At 39.8% G+C, this 19,820-nt stretch overlaps 1 protein-coding gene across 1 annotated transcript in view; it reads left to right on the forward strand.

Annotated features, from left to right (window-relative positions):
* The first annotated feature begins 14,382 nt into the window (after nt 1-14,382).
* LOC133553603 (melatonin receptor type 1C-like) overlaps nt 14,383-19,820 on the forward strand; it is a 92,907-nt gene continuing 87,469 nt past the window's right edge. Inside the window, exon 1 of the mRNA XM_061901981.1 lies at nt 14,383-15,002. Coding sequence (XP_061757965.1) covers nt 14,807-15,002 — 196 coding nt within the window. The 5' untranslated portion in view covers nt 14,383-14,806. The remainder of the gene's footprint in view (nt 15,003-19,820) is intronic.

Genomic DNA, 19,820 nt, shown 5'->3' on the forward strand with positions numbered 1-19,820 from the left:
AGTAAAACAAAAAATAAAGCACCCCTACATCTCTGGGTTCTTTTATATTATTTAATTTCCATTTATGGCAATGTGGCTAATCCTATTTCAGATACACAAAACTATAAAATATACACAAAACAATAAAGCCACAGTAGTAGAATAAATGAACAACTGTTGTGTGTCTGTTCAGGGAATCATTTTCTGAGAAGTAAACTGGAACGTCTCCTTTTCATTTTTGCAAAGTGGTCAATCACTCTGGACAGACATGGAAATATTACAGTAACTGTTATACAGTTGACCAGTGGTTCCCAACTGCTGGGTCGCGACATAAAAGTGGATTGTGTGTCATTTTCAGTGAGTTGCAGTCAGATGTGTGCATGAAAAAAAAAGTTTAGGGAGAAAAAAATCAAATTGTGGCAACAAAACCAGATTATTTTAGCCTTTTTTCTAGTGACTATTAGTGAGTATTTTAGCAAAAGGCAAACCGACTAACAAGTTGGAGGAGGACTCAGGACAGACATGGAAATATATTTGAAAAAAATCTAAATGGGGCAACAAAACCCGATATTTTCACCCATCTTTCTGAAAACAAATACAGAAATGTTACTATTTTTTCTGGAAATAAAACCAGATGCTTTAGCTGTAGCCATTTTTCTGGTGACAAAACAAGATTATTTTAGTCAAAGTCGCACCGATTAACAAGACAAGTCTACTGTGCTATTTTTCTGTCAAATAAACTTGAATGATTTCAAAATTTGGCTCACGACTTGATGATATGGAAAAAAAATTTTCTTCCTGAAGATAAACCATTTGAGAAGCACTCAACTCACACATGCTGACTCCAAATCATCATTGATGCAGAAGCAGCAGACAATAACCAACATTATGTTTCATGTTCATTGGAAATTCCCCCGACAGCTCGTACAGCAAATGAATATGTTTGTCTTCATACAAGGAATAATGTTAGCTAACTTAGCATCAACTTAAGACAATGATGTTGCCTAGCTAGCTAGGACTTCACTTACATCTCTCATTCCTCGCTTCTTCTCTGCTGCGGGCGAATAACTTTCTTAAATCCATCTAGGAGTTACAGTTTGAGTCAAATCAAAATCAAAATAATGTAATTAACAAATTGTTGTTGGCTAACGTTACCTACCTCAAGCAGTGATTCGAATCCCCTCTCTCTCTCTCTCTCTCTCTCTCTCTCTCAACCGAAGTCTGATCCACACGTGAATAAATTACCATATTAAGTAGCCATGTGCTCACTGTTACGTGGAGTGAATACAGTAGCAATCAATTACCATACTAAGTAGTATGTGCGCTGTTGTCTATGTTATGTAGACTTAAAACTCTGAAGCGTTTTTTTTTTTATTGGTGAAATTTTTACTGGGGCACTACAGATCAACAGTGGGGCACGTGCCCCAGTGAAATATGTCTGGCGACGCCCCTGATCATTCCTTACAAGAAATAAAAAAGTATTATTGTTTACTTGTTTGTTTGTATCATAATTCATGCATACATCATGTTTATTCAAATGACAACCTCCCGGCATGATGGACCGATGCACCACTGTCCTCTTGGGGGCGATACAGAGCCGTATATACATGACAACAACCTAATGTAAGGGCTCGTACAAAGCCAACAGATCAAGCGTGTAGCTTTAATTTTTAAGGAAACTTATTTAATTTTTTTCCCATTTTATAATTAGCCTATTGAGTCAGACTGTGGAGAAATATGATGAGTATTCCCAAGCACTTCACCCAAAATTCAAGCATTATTCAAACCTTGAAAACACAACATTAAAATCCAAGCATTTTCAAGGTTTTTAAGTCCTCGTATAAACCCTGTGTTTGGTTGGCCATGCTCCCTTTGTACACGACTCTGCAACCCCACTGGCATTGCACCCCACCCCGGGGGGCCCGTCCTACAATTTGAGAAGGACTGGATTACATAATGTGGATGTGCCAAAACACATTGAAGTCACGAAGCAACGGTTGCATTCGTTGCTCTGTGAAATCAATGTCAACAACAACATGGAGAGCATTTTTTGTCCTTGTCCCCACTCATTTCTTAGAGCCTTAGGTTATCATATAGCGCTAAACATTTCAAGTGACTTACAATGTCTCTCACTGGGGTGACGACTGACGGGATTATCCTCACCCCTCAGATAAAAATGCTTCCTACTCATGTTGCAACGGTCCTATACTGCGTTGCATTTTTTAAGAGCAGCCAAGTTGGGAGTCATAGGTAGCTTTTGGATTTTCAAAATTGACCAACATCCCAGCTTGGTGACACAATCTTCTACAAAAGGTGATATGAATGATTTATAATCGAGCTTTAACTCAAAAAGAGCAAGGCAGCAACAAAAGCAGCTCAAGCTGCTTCTTCTTATTTATTTTTATGGCTGGTAACAACCAGCTTTATTAGCAGCTCAAGCTAGTTGGTAGCTAGTAGCTGGCTAGTCTTTTTGGTTGGTGGAGCAGTGTGAGCAAGGTGATGTGTCACCACCCCTGAAAAGTAGTTCCTCTGTGTTAGCTCTTACAATAACAATGTTGCTATAGGTTGGTTGATAAGTTAAAGTTAAAGTACAACTGATAATCACACACACACACGCTACATGGGGTGAACTTACCCTCTGCATTTGACCCATTCCCTTGTTCCACCCCCTGGGACATGGGTGTCAAACTCTGGCCCGCCTTGAGGCAATATCAAATTAACATTAGAGCTGGCCCGCCGGTATTATACAGCGGCAGTGCCGCTGTAACACCGCATTCACCGCTAATACTTCCCGGGAGACTCCTGAAGGTCAGTGCTCCTCCCGAAAATCTCCCGGGGCAACCATTCTCCCAAATTTCTCCCGATTTCCACTTGGACAACAATATTGGGGGGCGTGCCTTAAAGGCAGTGCCTTTAGCGTCCTCTACTACCTGTCATCACGTCCGCTTTTCTTCCATACAAACTGCGTGCCAGCACAGCCACGTAATATATGCAGCTTTTACACACACTAAATTGAATGCAACGCATACTTGGTCGACAGCCATACAGGTCACACTGTTACAAATATGCGCCACACTGTGAACCCACACCAAACAAGAATGAGGGACACATCCGCACCGAACACAACATACAGAACAAATACCCAGAACCCCTTGCGTCGTCTACCACCTGTCGTCACGTCCGCTTTTCTTCCATACAAACTGCGTGCTGGCACAGCCACGTAATATATGCAGCTTTTACACACACTAAATTGAATGCAACGCATACTTGGTCGACAGCCATACAGGTCACACTGAGGGTGGCCGTATAAACAACTTTAACACTGTTACAAATATGCGCCACACTGTGAACCCACACCAAACAAGAATGACAGACACATCCGCACCGAACACAACATACAGAACAAATACCCAGAACCCCTTGCGTCCTCTCCCACCTGTCGTCACGTCCGCTTTTCTTCCATACAAACTGCGTGCCTGCACAGCCACGTAATATATGCAGCTTTTACAGACACTAAATTGAATGCAACGCATACTTGGTCGACAGCCATACAGGTCACACAGAGTGGCCGTATAAACAACTTTAACACTGTCACAAATATGTGCCACACTGTGAACACACACCAAACAAGAATGACAGACACATCCGCACCAAACACAACATAATAATAATAATAATAATAATGGATTAGATTTATATCACGCTTTTCTATTGTTATATACTCAAAGCGCTCACAGAGAAGTGGGAACCCATCATTCATTCACACCTGGTGGTGGTAAGCTACATCAGTAGCCACAGCTGCCCTGGGGTAGACTGACGGAAGCGTGGGTGCCAGTTTGCGCCTACGGCCCCTCCGACCACCACCAATCATTCATTCATCATTCATTCACCGGTGTGAGCGGCACCGGGGGCAAAGGGTGAAGTGTCCTGCCCAAGGACACAACGGCAGTGACTTTGATGTCCATAGGTGGGAAGCGAACCTGCAACCCTCAGGTATCTGGCAGGGCCGCTCTACCCACTACGCCATACCGCCCCTAACATACAGAACAAATACCCAGAACCCCTTGCAGCACTAACTCTATTGGGACGCTACAATATACACACCCGCCCCCCAACCCCGCCCACCTCATTGTTATTTTATTTTCAAATTCATTAGCCTGTGATAACGTTAATGTTTATATTTACCTCGGAGGGCTGCAAATGGAAGAGAGGCATTATTTTTTTTTTGTATTATTGTATTTAATGTACCAATTATGTTTTTTCGTTTGTTTTTTGATGGTTGCTTTTGCAAGATTAAGTTATGTAAGTGTTGCTTGTTCCATATTCAGTGTTAAAGCAAATCAGTGTCGCAAACTGAGCAATAATTAAGGTTATATTCATGCACTCTCTCTTCCTACTTCAAAGGTTCAATGTTTGATTCATTGTTATTTTATTTTCAAATTTATTATTAGCCTGTGGAAAAAGTGTATTTTTGATATGTACCTCAGAAGGCTGCAAATAGAAAAGAGGCATACGATTTTTATTTAAATTTTGTTTGATATGCCATTGATATTTTTAAATTGTTATTATTATTATTATTATTATTTTAAACTACATGTTCCATGTCACTGTAAAGTTATATAAGCCTTGCTTGTTCAATATTCAACACAAAACTTGTTTGGGTCCCTATTAATAATTTGTTCGACCTCGGCCCGCGGCTTTGTTAAGTTTTAAATTTTGTCCCACTCTGTATTTGAGTTTGACACCCCTGCCTTGGGAGATGAGGGGTGTAGTGAGCAGCAGCAATGGCCGCGCTCGGTAATCATTTTGGTAATTTAGACCCCGTTTACACTTAGCCAGATAAGGTTATCCCAGGTAAATCCCACCAAACCTTATCCGTGTCCACACACGACATTGCCACAGTTTAAAGGCCTACTGAAAGCCACTACTAGCGACCACACAGTCTGATAGTTTATATATCAATGATGAAATATTAACATTGCAACACATGCCAATACGGCCTTTTTAGTTTACTAAATTGCAATTTTAAATTTCCCGCGAAGGATCGTGTTGAAAACGTCGCGTATGATGACGCGTACGTTTGACGTCTCGGGTTGTAGCGGACATTATTTTCCAGCCCGATCCAAGCTATAAGTAGTCTGCTTTAATCGCATAATTACACAGTATTCTGGACATCTGTGTTGCTGAATCTTTTGCAATTTGTTCAATTAATAATGGAGAAGTCAAAGAAGAAAGATGTAGGTGGCTAGCGGTGCATTGCAGCTGCCTTTAGCCACACAAACACAGTCGGTGTTTCCTTGTTTAAAATTCCCGAACGTGAAGCTTTACTATGGAACAGAGCGGTCAAGCGAACATAGATCCTGACCGCATGTCAACCGGCAGGTTTTGGTGAGAAAATTGTGGTAATAAGTTGGCTCTTACCGTAGTTATGAGCGGAGCCGGCGTCCTCCTGCAGCTGCTGCGGCGACTATTACCTCCTCCCACGGAGACACTGGCGGTCACTACACCAGTGGCCACACCCCTACGACTTTCAGGTACGATATAATCTCACTAAAACACTAGCAACACATTAGGCAAATAAGGAATTTTCCAGAATTATCCTAGTAAATGTGTCTAATAACATCTGAATCGCTCCCACTGCCATCGCCTTTTTTTTTTCCTAGTCCTTCACGCTCAATATCCTCATCCACAAATCTTTCATCCACGCTCAAATTAATGGGGAAATTGTCGCTTTCTCGGTCCGAATCACTCTAGCTGCTGGTGGCTATGATTGTAAACAATGTGAGGATGTGAGGCGCTCTACAACCAATGACGTCACGCGCACATCGTCTGCTACTTCCGATAAAGGCAAGGCTTTTTTATTAGCGACCACAAATTGCGAACTTTATCGTCGATGTTCTCTACTAAATAATTTCAGCAAAAATATGGCAATATCGCGAAATGATCAAGTATGACACATAGAATGGATCTGCTATCCCCGTTTAAATAAGCAAATCTCATTTCAGTAGGTCTTTAAGAAATGCACGGCGCACTTGGTCTAGTAAAAATTTGTCCGAGGAAGGGGACCTTAAACAATGGGGCATAGGCTAAATAATTATTCGTTTAAGGGGTTAGACGACTTAGTGTAGACTTGGCCTTAACTCCCAATTCCAAGACTTGATGCTGAGTACAGATGCAGGTCATGTCATGTAAACATAGTGTTGTTGGATGTTTTTAAGAGGGTTTTATAGAAGGAAAATACAAATACCAAGACCAGCAGTGTTAGCTGATTTGTTCTAGCAGTTTTTCAATATTTAGAATGCACGGAAAAGCTACATATTTGTTTGTTTGATGGGCAAAAATCCCCCCAAAAAATGCAGTTCCCCCAAAAAGTACAGGTTGAGTCTTCCTAAGAGGGCGGTATAGCTTGGTTGGCAGAGTGGCCGTGCCAGAAACCTGAGGGTTGCAGGTTTGATTTCCGTTTCCACCATCCTAATCACTGCCGTTGTGTCCTTGAGCAAGACACTTTACCCACCTGCTCCCAGTGCCACCCACACTGGTTCAAATGTAACATAGATATTGGGTTTCACTATATAAAGTGCTTTGAGTCACTAGAGAAAAGCGCTATATAAATATAATTCACTTCACTAAGATGAATATTGTATGTAGCATAGCCATACAGGGGAAAAAAAACACTTTTTCATTGTAAAATCACTTTTAGTCAGCATGCAATATAATTGTAAGGATGTGTATAAAGTTTGTAAGACTGTGTCAGTGTGAGAAAGTATATTTGATAGATTTAGGTGGAAATAGAGTAGACAAAAGACTCCACTTAGCCTTTGTGTTGAATACTTCTCACTTAGGTGATGGATGGGTTGGCTTCTAGGAGTCAGGACAGTCCAAGGAGGGAATTCCACAGAGAGCATTAGCAAACATTACATCATAACATTCTGTTTTAAATCTTCATCTGTATGTATATATTTATTTTTCATCTCATCTTCCTTTTGTTTCTTTTACTTTACTCCTCGTGGCTTGTAAATTAATGCTTGTTCCCTTCTGTTTTTTTAGAGCACTTATTGTGTGTCACCTTTAATAACTTCCCCACCTCCTGGCTGGTGTTTCCCGTATTTACTCGCCGGCTTCTTAACTACGTACACCTGTGCAATAAAGGTTCCTGCTTAGTTTTAAAAAAAATACCTACATAAAGAACGTATTCTTTAAAAAAATTTCAAGCTGCATGATATGTGCGAAATTGTAACAGTATAACTTAACACAACTACAATATTACAGATACTGTTCAATTTAAAGTAGAACAAGGGTCGCTTTAAACTGAGACGTGTACCTAATAGAGTGTCCATTTTGAGGTATGCTGCTAATTCCATGGTCTGGCAATAACGTGACCATATATGGACATCTGTCTTCCGAAAGTTCCTGTCTAGTCTCCTTCAAAATAAAGCAAACATGAGATGGATTTATTGACTTTTCTCTGATTTGCAAGAGCTCTGGTTATAATTGATCACATATTTGATGTTTTTTTTTGGAGGATCATGTCACACTTTTTTTTTAACCCAAACCGTTCACACTTCATTCTAATGAGATCCACAAAAAATAAAACAATATTGAATTATGACTGACAATGTCAGAGAAGCATTAATTCAATATAATATTCATACTGTGGTTGTACTTTGCTGTGGTTAGACTAAATAATTTATTTTTAAATACATTTAATTTTGAAAAACTAGCATTTTCATGATGTTATAAAGGCAGAATTTGTCTAGAGAACCTATTTTTTAATCACCATGAGAAAAATCTAAAGTGTCATTTTTTTGACTGCTCCACAAAGGAGTCAGGTTTTCATAACATCATGAAGAAAAAACAAAGCCATTGTAAATTAGCATCGAGCTAATGAGATGAGTCCTCTGTAGAAACTGGTTGAGTGCTTGTTTCCTTGCCAAGTGCTTGAGCTGGTGGCCACTCTGTAACTGGATGTGACATCAAGTGCAACAAAGGTACCGACATATGGTACCGTTTGATTTGAACATGAATCGATACCCGATTGTACTGACGGAATTTGGTCAGTACTTATAAAAGTGCCCTTTTCGGAACCCATCCCTAGCCTTGATGCTAGCAAAGTTTGTATTTTGGTGTTGGTCGTCATAGTTAAATTGTCAATAATCCCAGAAAATTACAGCATTATTCATGGAAATGCACCAAATAATCATTTTATAATCAATTTGTGTTGACCACACATGGTCCTTTACCGTAACATCGGACGATTTCCTGTAAGGCAGCACAAGTTGGCGTGCGGTCAGTGATCAGGTCAATACTAATATCCGTGCAAAGATGAGTGGGGGGACTCCAACTGGTGTTCTCCCTGGCAAATTTTCACTTCAAAAAACATATTATGTATATATATATATATATATATATATATATATATATATATATATATATATATATATATATATATATATATATATATATATATATATATATATATATATATATACACACACACACACATATGTGTGTATATATACATATATATATTAATATACATATAATATGTATATATACATACATATATATATTAATATACATACATATATATATGTATATATATATACATATATATATCAATATACATATATATATATATATATATATATATATATATATATATATATATATATATGTATATATATGTATATATATATATACATTAGGGGTGTGGGAAAAAATCAAATCGAATACGAATCGAATTGTTTACGTTGTGCGATTCAGAATCGATTCTCATTTTTAAAAAATCTTTTTATTTTTTTTTGGATCAATCCAAACAAACCACTACACAGCAATATCACAACAATCCAATTCCAAAACCAAACCTGACCCAGCAACACTCAGAACTGCAATAAACAGAGCAATTGAGAGAAGACACAAACATGACACAGAAAAAACCAAAAATAATGAAACAAAAATGAATATTATCAACAACAGTATCAATATTAGTTATAATTTCAGCATAGCAGTGATTAAAAATGCCTCATTGACATTATCATTAAACATTTATAAAAATAATAAAAAGAACAATAGTGTCACAGTGGCTTACACTTGCATCACATCTCATAAGCTTGACAACACACTGTGTCCAATGTTTTCACAAAGATAAAATAAGTCATAGTTTTGCTTCGTTTAATAGTTAAAACAAATTTACATTATTGCAATCAGTTGATAAAACATTGTCCTTTACAATTATAAAAGTTTGACATGCTACTCTGCTAGCATGTCAGCAGACTGGGGTAGATCCTGCTGAAATCCTATGTATTGAATGAATACAGAACCGTTTTGAATCGGAAAAATATCGTTTTTGAATCGAGAAATGAATCGAAAAAATCGATATATTATCAAATTGTGACCCCAAAAATCGATATTGAATCGAATCGTGGGACACCCAAAGATCCACAGCCCTAATATACATATATATACAAACCCCGTTTCCATATGAGTTGGGAAAATGTGTTAGATGTATATATAAACGGCCCATAATATCATCAGAAGGTTCAGAGAATCTGGAGAAATCACTCCACGTAAGCAGCATGGCCGGAAACCAACATTGAATGACTGTGACCTTCGATCCCTCAGACGGCACTGTATCAAAAACCAACATCAATATCTAAAGGATATCACCACATGGGCTCAGGAACATTTCATAAAACCACTGTCACTAAATACAGTTCGTTGCTACATCTGCAAGTGCAAGTTAAAGATTTACTATGCAAAGCGAAAGCCATTTATCAACAACATCCAGAAAGGCCGCCGGTGTTCTCTGGTCTGACGAGTCCACATTTCAAATTGTTTTTGGAAACTGTAGACATTTGTTTCCTAGGGAACAAAGAGGAAAAGAACCATCCAGATTGTTATAGGCGCAAAGTTCAAAAGCCAGCATCTGTGATGGTATGGGGCTTCATTGGTGCCCAAGACATGGGTAACTTACACATCTGTGAAGGCACCGTTAATGCTAAAAGGTACATACAGGTTTTGGAACAACATGTGCTGCCATCTAAGCACCGTCTTTTTCATGGACGCCCCTGCTTATTTCAGCAAGACAATGCCAAGCCACATTCAGCACGTGTTACAACAGCGTGGCTTCGTAAAAAAAAAGAGTGCGGGTACTTTCCTGGCCCGCCTGTAGTCCAGACCTGTCTTCCATTGAAAATGTGTGGCGCATTATGAAGTGTAAAATACGACAGCGGAGACCCCGGACTGTTGAACAACTGAAGCTCCATATAAAATTTCACTTTGAAAGCTTCAACAATTAGTTTGTTCAGTTCCCAAACGTTTATTGAGTATTGTTAAAAGGAAAGGTGATGTAACACAGTGGTGAATATCAATCAATCAATCAAACAATGTTTATTTATATAGCCCTAAATCACAAGTGTCTCAAGGGGCTGCACAAACCACAACGACATCCTTGGTACAGAGCCCACATACGGGCAAGGAATAACTCACCCCAGTGGGACGTCGGTAACAGTGACTATGAGAAACCTTGGAGAGGACCGCATATGTGGGCAACCCCCCACCCCTCCCATGCGGGTCTAACATGATATTGTTGGTGCTGTAAATAATTCTGATGAATAACTTGTGTGATGACTGTATTATGCTGATAGTATATATTTGTTGCATGAATAGATTAACGTGGACTCCCACTTAAACAAGTTGAAAAACCTATTCGGGTGTTACCATTTAGTGGTCAATTGTACGGAATATGTACTGTACTGTGCAATCTACTAATAAAAGTTTCAATCAATCAATCAATCAATCAACAAACTAACGTATACAACCAATAGTAAGCAAATGTTAAATCTTACTTGTGAAAAGTAATCCCCCGATTCCTACTTTCAACAGTCCGCTTATTTGAGCAGGAAAACACTGAACACCAGCCCAGCATCTTTGTTTTCTACCTGTCAACTGTCAGTACTTTAGGCCAGTGGTTCTCAAATGGGGGTACGCGTACCCCTGGGGGTACTTGAAGGTATGCCAAGGGGTACGTGAGATTTTTTTTTAAATATTCTAAAAATAGCAACAATTCAAAAATCCTCTATAAATATATTTATTGAATAATACTTCAACAAAGTATGAATGTAAGTTCATAAACTGTGAAAAGAAATACAATAATGCAATATTCAGTGTTAACAGCTAGATTTTTTGTGGACATGTTCTATAAATATTGATGTTAAAGATTTCTTATTTTGTGAATAAATGTTTAGAATTAATTTCATGAATCCAGACGGATCTCTATTACAATCCCCAAAGAGGGCACTTTAAGTTGATGATTGCTTCTACGAATAGAAATCTTTATTAATAATTGAATCACTTGTTTATTTTTCAACACGTTTTTAGTTATTTTTATGTCTTTTTTTCCAAGTAGTTCTAGAAAGACCACTACAAATGAGCAATATTTTTGCACTGTCATACAATTTAATAAATCAGAAACCGATGACATAGTGCTGTATTTTAATTCTTCACTCTTTTTTTCAACCAAAAATGTTTTGCTCTGATTAGGGGGTTCTTCAATTTAAAAAAAAATGTTCACAAGGGGTACATCACTGAAAAAAGGTTGAGAACCACTGCTTTAGGCTGCTCGCCCGACTCCTCATCACCACTTCAAGATGGCGGCCGAATTTCTCGCGTCACAGCAGCCAATGCTGCATCTACTTATGACAGTGGTTCTCAAATGGGGGTACGCGTACCCCTGGGGGTACTTGAAGGTATGCCAAGGGGTACGTGAGATTTTTTTAAAATATTGTAAAAATAGCAACGATTCAAAAATCCTTTATACATATATTTATTGAATAATACTTGAACAAAATATGAATGTAAGTTCATAAACTGTGAAGATAAATACAACAATGCAATATTCAGTGTTGACAGCTAGATTTTTTGTGGACATTTTCCATAAATATTGATGTTAAAGATTTCTTATTTTGTGAATAAATGTTTAGAATTAATTTCATGAATCCAGATGGATCTCTATTACAATCCCCAAAGAGGGCACTAAAAGTTGATGATTACTTCTATGTGTAGACATCTTTATTTATAATGGAATCACTTGTTTATTTTTCAACAAGTTTTTAGTTATTTTTATGTCTTTTTTTCCAAATAGTTCAAGAAAGACCACTACAAATGAGCAATATCTTGCACTGTCATACAATTTAATAAATCAGAAACTGATGACATAGTGCGGTATTTTACTTCTTTACTTTTTTTTTTCACCAAAAATGTTTTGTTCTGATTAGGGGGTTCTTCAAATTAAAAAAAAAATGTTCACAAGGGGTACATCACTGAAAAAAGGTTGAGAACCACCGCTTTAGGCTGCTCGCCGACTCCTCATCACCACTTCAAGATGGCGGCCAAATTTCTCGCGTCACAGCAGCCAATGCTGCCTCTACTTATGACAGTGGTTCTCAAATGGGGGTAGCGTACCCCTGGGGGTACTTCAATGTATGCCAAGGGGTACGTGAGATTTTTTTTTAAATATTCTAATAAATAGCAACAATTCAAAAATCCTTTATAAATATATTTTTGGGAATATGACTTAAACAAAATATGAATTTAAGTTCATAAACTGTGAAAAGAAATGCAATAATGCAATATTCAGTGTTGACAGCTAGATTTTTTTGTGGACATGTTCCATAAATATTGATGTTAAAGATTTATTATTTTGTGAATAAATGTTTAGAATTAATTTCATGAATCCAGATGGATCTCTATTACAATCCCCAAAGAGGGCACTTTAAGTTGATGATTACTTCTATGTGTAGAAATCTTTATTTATAATGGAATCACTTGTTTATTTTTCAACACATTTTTAGTTATTTTTATGTCTTTTTTTTCCAAATAATTCAAGAAAAACCACTACAAATGAGCAATATTTTGCACCGTCATACAATTTAATAAATCAGAAACTGATGACATAGTGCTGTATTTTACTTCTTTACTCTTTTTTTCAACCAAAAATGTTTTCCTCTGATTAGGGGGTTCTTCAGGGGAAAAAAAATGTTCACAAGGGGTACATTTCTGAAAAAAGGTTGAGAACCACTGCTTTAGGCTGCTCGCCGACTCCTCATCACCACTTCAAGATGGCGGCCGAATTTCTCGCGTCACAGCAGCCAATGCGCATCTACTTATGACAGTGGTTCTCAAATGGGGGTACGCATACCCCTGGGGGTACTTCAAGGTATGCCAAGGGGTATGTGAGATTTTTTTTTAAATATTCTAAAAAATAGCAACAATTCAAAAATCCTTTATAAATATATTTTTTGGAATATGACTTAAACAAAATATGAATTTAAGTTCATAAACTGTGAAAAGAAATTCAATAATGCAATATTCAGTGTTGACAGCTAGATTTTTTGTGGACATGTTCCATAAATATTGATGTTAAAGATTTCTTATTTTGTGAATAAATGTTTAGAATTAATTTCATGAATCCAGATGGATCTCTATTACAATCCCCAAAGAGGGCACTAAAAGTTGATGATTACTTTTATGTGTAGAAATCTTTATTTATAATGGAATCACTTGTTTATTTTTCAACAAGTTTTTAGTTATTTTTATGTCTTTTTTTCCAAATAGTTCAAGAAAAAACACTACAAATGAGCAATATTTTGCACTGTCATACAATTTAATAAATCAGAAACTGATGACATAGTGCTGTATTTTACTTCTTTACTTTTTTTTTTCCACCAAAAATGTTTTGCTCTGATTAGGGGGTTCTTCAATTTAAAAAAATGTTCACAAGGGGTACATCACTGAAAAAAGGTTGAGAACCACTGCTTTAGGCTGCTCGCCCGACTTGATTGATTGATTGATTGATACTTTTATTAGTAGATTGCACAGTACAGTACATATTCCGTACAATTGACCACTAAATGGTAACACCCAAATAAGTTTTTCAACTTGTTTAAGTCGGGGTCCACGTTAATCAATTCATTCCTCATCACCACTTCAAGATGGCGGCCGAATTTCTCGCGTCACAGCAGCCAATGCTGCATCTACTTATGAGATGTGTATGCATACAAAGCTACGTACCGGAGATTCAAAAAATACACGACGCGCTTACCCGTGTAAAAAAAAATGTCCGAGGAGGGAGACCTTAAACGATAGTTTAGTGTGGCTGAAACGTGGCTTAGGCTAAATAATTATCAATTTAAGGGGGGTTAGTGTATAAAAGTAGCGCCATATTTACCGCCCGTCCGAGCACCCACTGAAGTGATTGCTAATCCATAATAAACCAGTCATAGTCGTCACTACATTCCATGTTGTGATGATCTATTATAAGAAGGGTCACTCACTGGGGAAAAAACAAACCATCATTAACAACAGCCGCCTTGTTTTTTAAACTGCATAGTTTACTCGCTTCTCCGCGACTGGATGTCATCTGCGGAGACCTGTCAGGGACGCGTCGAGTGCGCGCGCACACAAGTCATCTGCCTTGAGAGCTCGAACACAAGCGCAGCCTTTATTGGCGCCAACACGGGACTGGAACGCGCATCCTTCCATTACGCACCGGAGGGCTCACATGGACTCCCCGGACCAGCACCCCCTGACACGCGGGGACCGGACCGGGCGCTCGGACGGCGTCCTCACCACTTCCGTCAACTTATGGCGTTGAAAAACAAAACGCCGCTGCGCCAAAAGCACCGACGACCCAGGAGGAGCTTTCGGTTTCGCCCCGCCGGGAAGTTCCAAACTCCCTCCGGTGAGTCCGGTTACGTGCCGCGTTCGCCCCACCCCGCCGGAACACGGACGAACACTTCCACCATGCTCGCCGTGCCCTGAGGGGGAGATGGACCTGGAGGGAGAGGAGCTGAACGGCTCCGCTTGTGTGTCCCGGAACGAGAGCGGCGCCGGGCTGCCGCGCGCCTCCGCCGGACTGTCCACTGCGCTGGCCAGCGTGCTGATCTTCACCATCGTGGTCGACATCCTGGGCAACGTGCTCGTCATCCTGTCCGTGTACAGGAACAAAAAGCTCAGGAATGCAGGTGAGACAGTGACAACGCACCTTTTTAGAGTTGGAGTGGAAAACAAAACAACAAAAAAGGCATCTAATTAATTAGATGCCTTTTTTGTTGTCAGCACCACTGTCTAATTCCAATCAATGCAAGTCATCAGAATCAGGTAATACACCAACTTATATTCTTGTCTTCATGAAAGAAAGGAATCTATGTGTGTTAAACATGCTTGTATTATCATTAAACACCATTAACTTGTTAACAAAAATATCTCTTTCATAAATAAATAATATAAATAAATAAATGGGTTGTACTTGTATAGCGCTTTTCTACCTTCAAGGTACTCAAAGCGCTTTGACATTACTTCCACATTTACCCATTCACACACACATTCACACACTGATGGAGGGAGCTGCCATGCAAGGCGCCAACCAGCACCCATCAGGAGCAAGGGTGAAGTGTCTTGCTCAGGACACAACGGACGTGACGAGGTTGGTACTAGGTGGGATTTGAACCAGGGACCCTCGGGTTGCACACGGCCACTCTTCCACTGCGCCACGCCGTCCCAAAAATAATAATAAAAATAATAAAAATAAATATAAATAAATATAAATCATAAATAGGAATGAGGTAGATCTCCTCGACTTGGTCAATTGAAAAGTAGCTCGCCTGCAGAAAAAGTGTGAGCGCCCCTGGCCTAGCCTTACTCCTGGGTTTATTTTGTTCACCATAGAGATTAATTGGGTTCACCTGCCTCTGGTTAGTGGTCCCAGGCTCAGTCTGGCGTCATCGTTTTCTGTATGCAAAGGTCACGTAGGTTGATTTCTTGTTTCTTGGCTCCTAGTTCACGATTCCAGTGCTTCCTGTGCGATTGGCACAATTTCCTTTTGCTTGTTTCCTGTGTTTGGCTTAAGCTATGATTTCTGATAAATAAATAATCTCCTACCTCACGCTGTCGTCCGGAGTTGTCCCTCTGCATCCCGGGAGAACCCTGTCGTGACAATCCGAGGTCGGGTTGCGGGGGCAGCAGGCTAAGCAGGGAAGCCCTGACTTCCCTCTCCCCAGCCACTTCGTCCAGCTCTTCCCGGGGGATCCCGAGGTGATCCCAGGCCAGCCGGGAGACATGGTCTTCCTTACGTGTCCTGGGTCTTCCCCGTGTCCTCCATCTATCTTAATCCATCTATAGGCGCCGATCTACATTTCTGCTAGTGGGTTCTTGGTGTGTGTGAATTTGTGTTGTCCCGATACCAAAAGTATTTTGGTACTTTTCGGTATTTTTCACAATAGGGGACCACAAAAAAATTTGAAGCGGCCGGAATGAGAATCAGCACCTCCAAATCCGAGTCCATGGTTCTCTCCCGGAAAAGGGTGGAGTGCCATTTCCGGGTTGGGGAGGAGACCCTGCCCCAAGTGGAGGAGTTCAAGTACCTAGGAGTCTTGTTCACGAGTGGGGGAAGAGTGGATCGTGAGATCGACAGGCGGATCGGTGCGGCGTCTTCAGTAATGCGGACGTTGTACCGATCCGTTGTGGTGAAGAAGGAGCTGAGCCGGAAGGCAAAGCTCTCAATTTACCGGTCGATCTACGTTCCCATCCTCACCTATGGTCATGAGCTGTGGGTCATGACCAAAAGGATAAGATCACGGGTACAAGCGGCCGAAATGAGTTTCCTCCGCCGTGTGGCGGGGCTCTCCCTTACAGATAGGGTGAGAAGCTCTGCCATCCGGGAGGAACTCAAAGTAAAGCCGCTGCTCCTTCACATCGAGAGGAGCCAGATGAGGTGGTTCGGGCATCTGGTCAGGATGCCACCCGAACGCCTCCCTAGGGAGGTGTTTAGGGCACGTCCGACCAGTAGGACGCCACGGGGAAGACCCAGGACACGTTGGGAAGACTATGTCTCCCGGCTGGCCTGGGAACGCCTCGGGATCCCCCGGGAAGAGCTAGATGAAGTGGCTGGGGAGAGGGAAGTCTGGGCTTCCCTGCTTAGGCTGCTGCCCCCGCGACCCGACCTCAGATAAGCGGAAGAAGATGGATGGATGGATGGATGGATGGAAAAAAATGTCATTATTGGCTTTATTTTGACAAAAAAATCTTACGGTACATTAAACATATGTTTCTTATTGCAATTTTATCCTTAAATAAAATAGTGAACATACAAAACAACTTGTCTTTTAGTAGTAAGTGTTATGTATCGCAGAGGGAGTGGCGGAAAACGGACACCAGGGGGCAGTATGTCCAATAATTTATTATATATAGTAAATATATATATATAAGAATAATAAACAATACTAAACTAATAAGATAACCCAAGGAAATGGAGTGTGTCAAACCCAAGTGCGAATGTGTGTTACTATGTGTGTAGATTAACTGAAGTGTGTGTTACCGTAAATATTGAATGAGGAAGCAGACAAAACCAAAGAGGGCGAGGCAAAAGGAGTCCAAATTCCGGCGAGGGGTCCGTGGGGCAGAGAGAGAGACGTCAGATCCCGGGGACGAGCGAGGAGTCGGGAAACGAGGGAGGCAGTCCAAATCCAGGGCAACGGAAGGGAAACACTGCGGAAAACACGGGAGAACAAACAAGGATGTCAGAACACGAGGGATTGATTGATTGATTGATACTTTTATTAGTAGATTGCACAGTTCAGTACATATTCCGTACAATTGACCACTAAATGGTAACACCCGAATAAGTTTTTCAACTTTATTTAACTCACGTTAATCAATTCATGGGAAAAGCGCAGAGAGAGAGAGCATAAGCCTTACGGTATACGATTAGAGAACTAAGTTCCCGCGCCGATCCTTGGGTCCACTGGCCCTTTATAGAGCTTGCCCTCATCAGTACCAGGTGAGTAGATTGGTAAATGAGTGCAGGCTGGTCGCTGCGTGGGCGTGCTGCGCTCAGCGTGATCGGGGGCGTGTCCGGGAGGGAGACACAGACAGCGCGTGTGCCGCAACAGTAAGTAAGCAAACAAAGACTTTTAATTTAGTCTGCTGACATATGCAGTAACATATTGTGTCATTTATCATACTATTATTTTGTCAAAATTATTAAGGACAAGTGGTAGAAAAATAATTATTAATCTACTTGTTCATTTACTGTTAATAGCTGGTTATTTTCTGTTTCAACATGTTCTATCTACACTTCTGTTGAAATGTAATAATCCCTTATTCTTCTGTTTGATATTCGGATGATACCACACATTTGGGTGTCAATCCGATACCAAGTAGTTACAGGATCATACACGGGTCATAATCAAAGTCCTCATGTGTCAAGGGACATATTTCCTGAGTTCATAAACATAATATAATTTTTTTTTTAAACGAAATCGGATTTTGTGATGTTAAAACATATTGAAGTAATCATGGGGACGCAGTTGTGAGAGTGGCTGTGCCAGCAACCTGAGGGTTCATGGTTCAATCCCCACCTTCTACCACCCTAGTCACGTCCGTTGTGTCCTTGAGCAAGACACTTCACCCTTGCTCCTGATGGGTCCTGGTTAGCGCCTTGCATGGCATCAGTGTGTGAATGTGTGTGTGAATGGGTGAATGTGGAAATAGTAGAAAACCTCTATATAAGTATAACCCATTTAGTGGTATCGACGAGATACGCTATTGTACGTGGTATCACTACAGTGGATGTTAGGTGGCGATCCACCAATGGCGTTTGTTTATAGTGTCCCGGAAGAGTTTATGTTGTGTTGCGGTGCAAATATTCTTCCGAAATGTGTTTTTCGTTGTTTAGTGTGGTTTCACTATACGGCACATATTTATGACAGTGTTGGCTTTTGATTGATTGATTGATTGATTGATTGATTGATTGAAACTTTTATAATTAGATTGCACAGCACAGTACATATTCCGTAAAATTGACCACTAAATGGTAACACCCGAATAAGTTTTTCAACTTGTTTAAGTCGGGGTCCACGTTAATCAATTCATGGTATTGTTCAAACTGCCACCCTCAGTGTGACATGTATGGCTGTTGAATAAATATGCCCTTCATTCACTCGCATGCAGTGTTTTAAAAGTCAAGATGATTGTTTCGTTAGTTTATTATTGGGCACAATGAAATCTTGGTTAGACTTTGTTAATTAGAGACTATATGATTTGTAACATTTTGATTGATTTTTGAAAAATTATTTTAAAGATTGAATGTTGCCATCAATCCATCCATTCGTTTTCCTACCGCACCTGTTCAAGAATTGTCATTAATGGTAATAAGGTAAGAAGTATTTTATTTATTATTGGTTAGCTGCAGAATAACAATGGCTTCAAAAAGAATAATAGACTTATTATACTCTAAAAATGTTGGTCTTACTTGAAAATGCACGCATTTAGTTGTATTCGGTGTTAAAATATATAAATGGCTCTCACTGGAATATGGTTTTAAAATATTAGGCTTCCATGGCTTCCTCAGCCAAAGAGGTTCCCGACCCCTGCTTTAGTGAATCACAATGATTACATAACATATGCACACGTGCATGTCTGTGCTTTGCAAAGGGATTGGGAAAATCAACTGTATAAAGGTTGAGAGCAGCCATCAACAAACAATTTCCAATTTTTAAAACCGTTAACATTGGAAGTGTGATTTGCATTGCTGTTTTTAAAATTACGTCAGTTTTGAAGTATTGAAATAAATCCAATGGTTTGTGACATTAGACTGGACTTTCCAATAGTGTATTTTAACCCATAGTGAGGTGCCAAATCAGTACAGTAGAACCTCAGCTTACACCAGGGGTGCCCATTACGTCGATCGCGAACTACCAGTCGACTGCAGGGGGTGTGTCAGTCGATCTCCAGCCAGGCTTTTAAAAAAATAGACCTAAAAATGAGTGATCATCAATCTTCAC

Source organism: Nerophis ophidion, linkage group LG05, assembly GCF_033978795.1.
Source record: "Nerophis ophidion isolate RoL-2023_Sa linkage group LG05, RoL_Noph_v1.0, whole genome shotgun sequence".
In the NCBI taxonomy this organism is placed as follows: domain Eukaryota; kingdom Metazoa; phylum Chordata; class Actinopteri; order Syngnathiformes; family Syngnathidae; genus Nerophis; species Nerophis ophidion.